Source organism: Passer montanus, unplaced genomic scaffold (assembly GCF_014805655.1).
Source record: "Passer montanus isolate IOZ18808 unplaced genomic scaffold, ASM1480565v1 scaffold12, whole genome shotgun sequence".
Lineage (NCBI taxonomy): Eukaryota > Metazoa > Chordata > Aves > Passeriformes > Passeridae > Passer > Passer montanus.
Genome location: NW_024358722.1, coordinates 11,571,243 through 11,581,496, shown reverse-complemented (window position 1 = coordinate 11,581,496; position 10,254 = coordinate 11,571,243). Strand labels below are relative to the sequence as shown.

The 10,254-nt window shown below is 45.8% G+C and overlaps 1 protein-coding gene across 2 annotated transcripts; it reads right to left on the bottom strand.

The window, feature by feature from the left end:
* Nucleotides 1–570: 570 nt before the first annotated feature.
* On the bottom strand, nucleotides 571–7,915 carry SERTAD4 (SERTA domain containing 4). Of its 2 annotated transcripts, XM_039697801.1 has the most exons (5): nucleotides 7,327–7,915; nucleotides 6,837–6,989; nucleotides 6,730–6,778; nucleotides 6,451–6,566; nucleotides 571–3,501 (listed from the first exon to the last, which is right to left on the bottom strand). In XM_039697801.1, exons 2-5 carry the CDS (start codon nucleotides 6,972–6,974, stop codon nucleotides 2,746–2,748), a joined length of 1,059 nt encoding a protein of 352 aa, XP_039553735.1. In that variant the 5' UTR covers nucleotides 6,975–6,989; nucleotides 7,327–7,915; the 3' UTR covers nucleotides 571–2,745. The 2 variants fall into 2 exon arrangements, with proteins under 2 accessions (XP_039553735.1, XP_039553734.1); XM_039697800.1 differs by lacking the exons at nucleotides 6,837–6,989; nucleotides 7,327–7,915 and having other exon boundaries at nucleotides 6,451–6,829.
* Nucleotides 7,916–10,254: the final 2,339 nt, after the last annotated feature.

Below are 10,254 nucleotides of genomic sequence, written 5' to 3'. Positions count from 1 at the left end.
CTCATCTGTGAGCCAACTTTCATTAGATGGCATTTCCTCCCTTATAGACCCTGATGACAATAAGACTGTCTAGAGCTGTAACAGGTTAATTTCCAGATTAACCTATTAATCTTTAGTCTCTGGAACTAAAGAAGCCATTATAGAGGCCAGAGTAGACAAAGATCTGCTGATCCATCACTTCAGCTTGTGCAAATTGAACTGAGAAGCCTCTGCAATAGGTTATGTGTGCAGGCTTGTTCTGGAAGACCAAGGAGCCCTTTAGGGTCAAAAAGCTTTCAGCTCCCCAAAAGTGTTAGCTGATTTGTGGTTTGGGCAGCATTTGGCCAGGTGTTTTCCTTGGCTGTATGTGCAAGTGTACAGAGAATCAGTTGCTTCTCAGTGCACCTTCAGACTGTCCTAAATGCTCCTGAAACCCTGGCAAGGCTGAGCTGCCTCACAGACCCAGCCTGAAGTGCACAGTCAACTGCTGTGCAATCTCTAGAGCAGGGAGCAGTTTGATTAAGCGGCGCTTTCTTTGGTGAGGGAGGGGAACATAGGGGAAAGGACCCAGTAGCCATTGGAGATGTAAAATTAAAATGAATTTTGGTCATTTTAATAAATATATATCAAGGAAATTTCACTTTACTACAACAACACGTTAGTATACAAGCACCTAATATTTAAGCTTAAAACATCAAGCGTTTATCAAATATTGGAAAAGAGCAGACATTACTAGACTATCTGGATATAACACAAGAAAAATCAGTTTTTTAAAAAAATTGGTCCTTGTGGACAAATGTCTAAATGATGATCCTACTCATACACTGTATGAATGAGATCTATATTTAATATTATTATTATTAATAAAAAAGCTTTTGTCTTGGAGAAATCAGGTGGGACTTGTACTTTCTTTATTTGTCATTTTTCCCAATGATAACCCTTACAAACTTATCGGTTTACACTCACTTGACTTCATAAAGGTTATCATTGATTTATATCCTGCTGTGTTTGTGGTCACCTTGGCTGGGTAGATTTTTCCTGCGACCACCGGGCTTTCTGAAAAAGACCATACAGTCTGCAAATGAATTTTGCTACCCAAAATAACCACAGCTCAGGACTCCTCCAGCTGAACCCATGAAACCCAAAGCAGAAGGTCTCAGTCCCAGAGACCTGTCTGACTCCAGTGCCAAGCATGGGGCTGTTTCCCCTTGGGGACACTCATGCCCTGCACTGAGTGGCTGCTCCCCCAGCACAGAGGTGATTTTCACCCTTTGGGCAAGAAGAAAGCGGAGACGTCACTTGAGTGCAAGATGCTGTGGGAACAGGCAGCTATTTATGAGTCAGCTGTGGCCTGGATGTGGCTATTTTGCTGAGCACATTCTGCCAGTTGTTATGGGGAGTGTGGGAACTAATTAATTTGGTGAATCTAAGACTCACTCTTGGTCCAACCCCAGCTCATGTCTTCTGGGCATTTTACACAGCACACATTTGCAATCAATCTACCTAGGGATAACTAAATGTTGTTCTCAGCCACTGAAATCTCCAAAATGTTCTTTTTTAAAATTAAACCCCTTACATTCATTCAGATAAAACTGCATTTATCGCCACATTATTAATTAACATTGTGCTTTTTGCCTTCTTGTCTTTTTTAAATCAATGGCAAAAGTCATAGAAAACTCCCGCATGCTTTTGCAATCTAAAATATAGAAATTATGTGAAACAGAATAAAGTATAAAACATGCCACTGGGTCATGAACTTCATTATACGAAGAAGAAAAAAAAGAGCCCCAGCAACAGACAGTTGCCATAGAAACACTCAAGCATCGAATGCTTGTTTACAAGAGACATCTCTCTATTGTTTCTTAAATCCCTTCCTAAGGATGGCAAATCAAAAAGCAATTGAGCATCAAAAAGGAAGAACAGAGATGTTTGAATAGGAAGTTGAACTCAGTACTTCAAAGGTTAAAGGTTTCTAATAATATTGATCCACCCTGTGGGTTTCTTTTTAATCTCTGTTTAGGTTAAATCCCTGCTGTATCAGATTCATACTTAATTTTCACACTGGCAAAAATTAAGACAAAAAGTAAGGCACCAAAAAAAAACCTGTCTTGTGTAACAACAAACCTCATTAGTTATTACAGCCGAGGTGAAAACATGCAAGTACTTGAGCTGCATGTTTGATTCTGATTAAGATTCCATAAACAGGTTATTTCTTTATGCTATGTCCTATTTTGTCAGTTGAACAAGATGCTGAATACAGGAATTCAAGAGTATCACTACAAAACGTAAGGATGGTTTATTCCCAATCCATGAAGACAGTCCTTTGTCAGAATGAATACTGAGTTACAAGGAGCATATCATCCTTGCTGGTAGCATCAATTTGTTTACCAGACTTCTCATTCCTTGGTAAACATAATGGAGGTTCTTCTTAATTAATGGCAGACTTCTTGGGGGTGGGGATATGTAAAACGATATGTTTTCCCCATCTGGCTGATTGGCATTTTCAGCAACGAAAGCTCCACCATAACTGCATAGACTACAGTGCTCAGCAGTAATGCAACTGTGTTCTTTCTGAAGTCTCCACATTTATAAATAGCTCCTGATGCGGATGGCAGAGACACTTTACACAATCTGCTCTCCACTCTACACGTCACGTTTGTGGCATGATTGTACCATTAGTAGAAAACTATAAAAAATCCATTCAAAATAAAAATTTGGTAGAGAAGGAACATGCTGTGCATGCTTCAATAGAGCAAGAAAGATGCCTCATATTTTACTTCCTTTGTTGCAGCAGATTTTATTACTTGGTAAAGATTCCTTTTTCCTTAAGGATTTTTTCCAAGATTCACTTATGTTGCTCTTGTCATTACATCCAGTCTCAAAACAGTCATAAAATTTGCCTTTACATTCAAGAGCATGGGTGCCTCTTACAGGTTCACAGTTTAGGGTGATGCTTTCTCTCTCAGGTTCATTACCTCCATTCTTGTCATTAAATTTTGCCTTTTCCTGATTACTGTGAGACCTGCCATTAGTGAAAAATATTTCATTAGCAGGTAGCTGGTCATCATTTCTGTAAGAAGGTGCGCTGCCAACTTCATAATCCACCTGCTGGGAACAGCTTGGCAAAGAGATGGGAGGGGAGGAGGAGGAGGAGGAAGAGGAGGAAGAAGAGGAATTACTTTCTGTACTAGCATTAACAGAGTAGGGTAGATTTAAATAGTGACTGCCACATTCTTGATAGAAGCAGCACATGTGGAGCTTCTCATACTCCTCCTTTGCCATCCGAAGGCGTTTTCTGTATGGACAGTCCTGAGGCACAAACCACTCTTGTGGGGAGGTGCCACTGAAGGAGCAGGTGGAGAAGCACCAGTTGTTCTGCATGATGATCTCTCCATGGATTCTCTTCATGAGATTGTTGATGAGGACGGATCTGCGCAGGTAGACTTCAGGATCATCAATGAATTTCAGCTTTTCCAAAGACATGTAGAGAATATGGGCCCGCTCCTCAAACACAGAGATTGTCTAAAAATGCAAAAAACACATGATATGGAACTGAAGGCAACCAGTTTTGTTCCAGACAAGGAGAAAGGAAATTAAGCAAAGTATTCCCTCTGTGTCACTACTTTTCTGGTTTTTTTTCTGAGGCATCTAAATCTCTTTTTATTTTGAACATCCTTTGCCAGGGTCCTTTTTCTTGGCTTTTTCTTGGCCACAGCATTCCCCCATGTTTAGGGGGTAAGCAGCTGATCTTAGGAGGTAAGTAGCTGAGCATTACACCACAGAGGCAATTGCAGGGCAGAAATCCAAGGGGGGAGAGGTGAAATCCAGATGCACACATCTGGCTCTTTAATTACATTTGGGATTAGAACATAAACTTGTTGTGCAGTTTTGCTCCAGTGATGGCTAGGGGGGCCTTTTGTTGCAAATGGACCCAATTCCATCATCCCCCGTGGGGCTTCTGCAAAGCTCTGAAGCCAAGCAAGGGTCTTTCCTGCAGTGCCAAGGTTTGCAAGAGGCAGCCAGCAGCCATCGCCTCACACAGCAAGTGTTGGAGCATTTAATCTGCTGCCAGTGGAAGAGGCCCTCCAGCGAGGAGGTCTCCATTTGCCAGGCTCTTACACTGCTCTTGTGCACAGAAGTGCATGCAGGGAGGGAGGCAGGGAGAAAGCCATCTCAAAGCATCCCAGCATCTGGAGAGCAGCTGTTGGCCTGCATACTACGCCCTGTGCTCTACAGGACCGGTGGGAATGCAGATAGGCAGGGATAAGGTCAGGAAAAGAAGAGAGGATAGGGATTTGCAGAAATCCTGGCTCCACGCCCACAGATTCCATGGTCCTTCCAGGACTCCCTTTCTCAGCACTGGCAGCGTGAGCAGGTTACTGCCCCTGGGAGGCCCCGAATTCTGCACTGTAATCACTACCCTGGGAATCAAAATAAGAGAGGGGGCAATGCATGCTACTGTAAGCACTAGTAACTAATTTTCATTTTTAGTAAGAATTTCGTTGGCGTAGGAGGAGAGCAGCACAGCACAAAGAGAGACTGCTCTAAATCCCCCCATCTGTGGCTTGATCATTCTTCCCTTTTCCACATGGTTACAGCATTTTTGCAGAGTGGAAGTCGTAGCTATGAGGACTGAAAGAGCTTAAAGCACAGCTGCTTTTCACATCCATTCAGCTCTCCTCAGCCCTCTAGCTCTTTCCACAGCCTGGTCATGTCTGCGAGGCTTAGAACCAGCACAGTGCCTCATAAAAACAAAAATTGGCCATAATTTCATATGAGTTCACAGCTGAAGCTCGTTGTTAGAGAGAGTAATTTTCTATAATAAATGACTCATTTTAAATTATATTAAGCCTATAGGTTCATTTGCATCCTTTGTACCTGATGCAGCAACAGTCAGTGAAGCCATTAAAGCCTGGAGCAAACCAGTAAGCCTTGAACTGGGATTCTCCTGGAGATATGTACTGGAGGGACACCAGTAAGAACAAGTAGTCAAAGGCTTTCTTCTCCATGTTTGCCAACAGCCCTCTGGAGAGAGGCTCCAGGCCCTACCATCATACCCTCTATGAGACAAGTAATCTCAGAACATAACTCTTTAATGGGTGGCAGAGGTATAAACACGTAAGAAATTCAAGGAAACCTGGTGGGCATCCTCCCTCTGCCAGAACTCAGTGCTGCAAAGAAGAAAATGTATTTGGGCTCAACGGAAGAAATTGGTGACCCAGAGTTTCTGACGTGTTACACCTCTGCAAACAACAGCACAAAACAGTGGCTAGGTCTAGCTTACCAATGCCTCTACAACTGCTTTTTATTGTTATTAGAAAAGACTAAATAACTATTCCTCCTCTCCCTCTTTGTAAGGAAATTAATCGCTGATACAAAAATCCAACAATCTTGTAAAAAAAAAAGCCTGGCTAAAAACTGGGAGAGTGATGTGACATGTGTGAGACACTCACTAACCAGAGCACTTTTTTCAACACCCTTGGTGCTGTTTATTCACTGTTCTGGCAGTAGACCAGACATCTTCTGAAATTAACAATGGGACAATTTTTCATCTTTCTGGTCCAGGTACTTATTTCCAGACAACTCTACTTCTGGCTGAAAATTCTTTCACCTACTCTAAGGTCTTTGGGAACTGAGCTCAGCATTAATGCTTGCTTCTCCTCTACAGAAATCCCTCCCCTGTTGCCAAGAGAACATGGGTAGCACTGGACTTTCATGGGCCAGGTAGGAATCAACAAGATAAGGATGCTATCCTTAAGGATGAGCTATCCTTAAGTACTTCACCCCTTCATCCCGGGCATTCAGTTCCACACAGAACTGAGCCCTTAATGAAGAGGAGCATAAAATCTCACAAAAAAGGTCAGATTTCAATTTATGTATTCACTGGCCTGGGAAATATTTGCTCTAATCTCTCCCCTGGTAACTTTCACCAAAAAAAAAAAAATTCTTTCATTTATTAATCTGTTCTTTGTGAGTTATTGGCTTTTTAATAAACATGATTAAATACTGAGGGAACTTGTATTTGCTTTCCAAGTCATTCTGTTTTTTTAGAGGATCTGTAACCAGTGTGGGGTATATGGAACCTCTTACTATTTTCCCCTCTGGAAAGAAAGTTTTATATGAGTGGGAAATCTTTCACTTATGTTCTTCCATTTTTGTTGTTTAAATGCTGTTACAGATCTGTTTTTGTAAGCATGGCATGAACTAGCTAACAAAAAAATCTGAAAAGAAAAGTTATTCTCAGCATCTCCATTTGCAGCGGTTGTTAATGCAGAAACGCCTTTGCTTCTTTTGCAATTGATGACAATACAACAATAAATGTGAAGAAGTGACAACTGTTTGTTTCTGAGCAAACAGCTGGATCATTCTCCTAATTTCAGCAGAGTATTTCAGCCTTCTGGAAATGGGTCAATCGAGTGTTACTAAGCATCTGAAACTCAGGGTAAAAATAATGACTATTAGAAAACATACTTTATGTGTACAGCTGCTGAGTGGCGGATGAAAATCCTCTTCTTCCACATATTTCCTTTTAAAGTATGTGATCTTGGATGTTGTTACAGGATTTGAAATTCCCCTGTAATGTGATCCTGTGGGTAATAAATCAGATATGACAAATGACATGCGGTTTGCCGGAGGTTCTCCAAACAAAATACTTTTCATTTCCCTTCGCGCTACAGGAGAACGCCGCCGCATATTTTCGCATCTATTCGCGGCGATCAGAAATAAACCCTCTCCTGACGAGCGCCCGACCCGGGGCCGGTGTCAGCGGCGGCGGGGGAGCCGGGGCCGCCGCAGGGCGCTCGGCTCCGGACAACTTTGCCCCTCGGCCGCTCCGCCGATGCCGAGCGCCGCGGCACCGCGCACCTGCGGCCCCGCTCGCCCGCGGGGCGGCCGCAGCAGGGCGGCTCCCAGAGGGCGCGGTAGGCGGCGAGGTCGGCGGCTCCCTCGGCGGCGATGGGGCGGCCCAGCCGCTGCATGGGCAGCACCAGGGTCATCGCGGGCGCCGGCACCTGGAAGCGAAGCAGCGCGGTGAGCGCCCGCCGCCCGCACCTGCCCCCCGCCCCGCCGCGTTCCGCCCCCGCGGCCCCCAGCAGCCAGACCTCTGCGCACACGTATATTAAAAACATACGCATATCGATCTCACATAGACACGCGTTTGGGGTTTTTCCCCCCACTCCTTACGGCAGGAGAAAGAGCGGAGCCCTCTCCCACAAAGGGCGCGGGGTCCCCGGCACCGGGAGTTGCTGCGCGCTGCCCCCGGGTCGCCCCCGGCCCCGCTCCCGCCGCCCCCGGCCGCGCTCCCGCTCCTCCCGCCGCCCCTTCCCGGCCCCTGCGGCGCTCACACACCGGCACGGATCCGCTCACTGGCTTCCCATTTCCTCCCGGCGGCGGTGGCACGGCGCGCTCGGCACCGGCGGGGTGCGAGTCTGCCTGCCTGGGTGCGTGTGTCTGCCGTGCGTGTGTGTGTGTGTGAGAGAGAGAGCGCGCCCAGCAGTCCGGGATCGCGTTCCTTTCTTCTTTCTTCCCTCCCAAACGATACAGACAGCGGAGACTTAGGTAGTTGTTTCCACTAGCCCCGATCGGACTGAACTGGATCTGCCTCCAGTCAAAACACTGCGAGACTAAGACAGAAAATTGGCTCCGGTTTCACGCCGTGAGTTGCGGTCCCACCGGAGCCAAGCACAACATCGGCGGAGCGGGCGGAATATTAAGCAGGAGCGGGGACTCCGGGGCCAGCGCCGGGCTGCGAGCTGCCTCCTGCCGCGCCAGCGGGCGGGAGGGGAGGGGAGCAGGGGGGGAAGGCGGCAAACTTTCTGCGAGGAGCGAGGGATGAGTTCATAGTCACCTACTTCTTGGCAGAGGAGCGCGGAACAATGCGCCCAGACACGGCCCGGCCCCTCCCTCTCCTTCCTCCTCCTCTCTCCAAGAAAGCGGGATGTAGTTTCCCCTCGGCGCAGCCCTCCCGGAGGAAGGCGACGGCCCGAGCAGGCGGCAGGAAGGAGGGGCTGCAGGTGGGCAGGTGGAATTTCAGCAATTGTTTGTGTTAGCAGCTGAGCGCTCTCGAACAAGAGGAAAAAATAAACCGCAGCAGAAGAGGGAGGAAAAATAAATCGTTCACATCTGCCAGTTGTTTTCTTAAATCCTAGCACAAGGCTGCTACTTTATTAAGAAACGGCTTCCAGCGTGCGCTGTTTGTGTCTTGGATGCCTGCGTGCATGGATCTGCCTTGCCTCCGCACCGGGGCAAAAACGGGAGCTGAAGGCACAGGCAGCTGAGGTCCCCAAGCAGTTTGCCTCAGTAAAGGCCACCAGCCTCGCTGCAGCCAGACTGACAGGTGCCTAAACCCCTTCCTCAGAGCCAATTTACTGCTAATGCACTGCATTTAGCCCTCGGTCATTTTTCTTGCCACCTTGCTTTTCTTGGACCAAGAAACTGCACAGGGAATGGCAAGGCACTGGACTGGCTCATTGAAAGTTATCCCTGACATGGACAATATATATGATTTATTTCCCACACCTTTTCTTACCAGCTGAGTAGCAACACATGGAAGGAGTGGTCAAAACAAGTGAGTCAGTCTGCTGATGTGACAGCAGGGCTAAGAAGTGACCCAAGAACTAGCTAAAAAGTAAGATATTTTGTATCTGAAAAGATTACACCGTCATTAGAAAGCAGCAATGGACTCTTCTCATGAATCCAGATGGAGGAATCATTCACAGGGGCACATCAATCTTCTCACATTGGCAAGACGTCAACACTCAGTGTTTGTCCTGAGAGAATAAAGGTTGGAAGGAGCTCACTGCTACTTCTGGAAGTCAGGATTCCTTTGCCCGTAATGAATTCAACACCTCTTTGTGAATTTACTTTTTAAAATGAGAATCGGAGATTTCAAGTCTGACAGTGCTCATCTCACTGTATTTCCTCACAAATAGGTCTTTCTAAGCTCAAACAGAAGCATGCAGGAAGGAAGGAAGGAAGGAAGCGTTGGGATGCCTTCTGCACAGTGCTGCTAATTTATATTGAAAAACTCAGTTTTCTGGACAGCTACAAAAGTAAATGAACTGTTTCTGCTATTTACAACATGCAAAATTAATAGAGGCAGGCCAGTTCACTTCCATAAACAGCTACAGTCCGTGTACATTCTCCATGCTTCCAAACTGTATAAAAACAAGGCATAAATAATATCGCTTCCCTGGGAGAAAAAACCCAATCACCAGAAAACCAAAGCCCCAAACAAAGCTTGTAGGTCTCAGTATGTGTTATAAAGATTTAGAGGTGGTTCTCAGCTGCAAAATAAGTCCTATTTTGTGGCAGAGGAATTGTTTCAGCATACAGAAGCTGAGAATCAGTAATTTTAAAAGGCCTCGTGGCTCTGGGTGTGCTATTTGTTCCCTTTGGATGTTCAGAAGCACGGATTTCCAGCTGCTGAAAATGAGTGGGAAGAGAGCTGCAAGCACCCAGAACATGGGAAAAGTCAGCCTCCTCGAAGGTAGAGCAGGACACAGCAGAACTGTGAGCCAGTGTTTGCTGAGGAAGAGCTACCTCTCTGCAAACAGGACCTCTGGCACAGCTCCCCAAGAGCCAGCCTACTGCTTTTCCCCATCAAGGGTGGCAAAATCCATTCCTGAGCATCTTGCCAGAAGTCACACAGCAAATCAGTGTCAGCGCCAGAAATAGAACCAGATCTCATCATCCTCCAGCTGTAAGCCCAACCCATTTCTATTACATTATCTTATGCAATGGAGGGATTTCATCCAAAATCCAGTTGGTTTCAATGAGACTTTGCAGAACAGCACACACATTGTTACATTTCCATTAGCGCCTCTGGAAATAAAGGATGAAAGATGTACATTTGAACATACAATATATTTACTATATAAAATTACAGCAAAAGGTTGACACTTAGGGCTGGATTCAATTTTGAAAAATCCATTTGGGAGCCTTGTGTGGGCTTTAGTGGCATGGAAGCCAGGCACAGTTTTTTATTGAACCCAGTCCTCCATCCTTAGGCTACCAGAATTTTTCCATTTTGTCAGCCAAATGCATTCAGTGTGAGGACACCCCGAGGCATCTGCAGCAGCCTGAAGGTTAAAATGTCAAACTTTTTCCGTGTTCAGTTTCACACAGTAAGACGACTATACATTGCCACGCTACTCCATTTGCTGGGGTTTTCACTCCCTATTCCTCCAGAGCCATTATGATGTTAATGAGAGAACTGTAATGATGCCATTCACATTACAAAAAGCCTGATGCGATGTCAGAGAAAGGGGCTTTTTA

What these genes read in the sequence shown, in the direction of transcription:
- SERTAD4 (XM_039697801.1), bottom strand. Translation starts at nt 6,974, where the DNA reads ATGACCCTGGTGCTGCCCATGCAGCGGCTGGGCCGCCCCATCGCCGCC. An exon ending in AGCGGGGCCGCAGGTGCGCG is followed by an intron (nt 6,779 to 6,836) that starts GTGCCGCGGCGC and finishes TCCGGAGCCGAG; the next exon opens with CGCCCTGCGGCGGCCCCGGC. An exon ending in GCCGCTGACACCGGCCCCGG is followed by an intron (nt 6,567 to 6,729) that starts GTCGGGCGCTCG and finishes TATTACCCACAG; the next exon opens with GATCACATTACAGGGGAATT.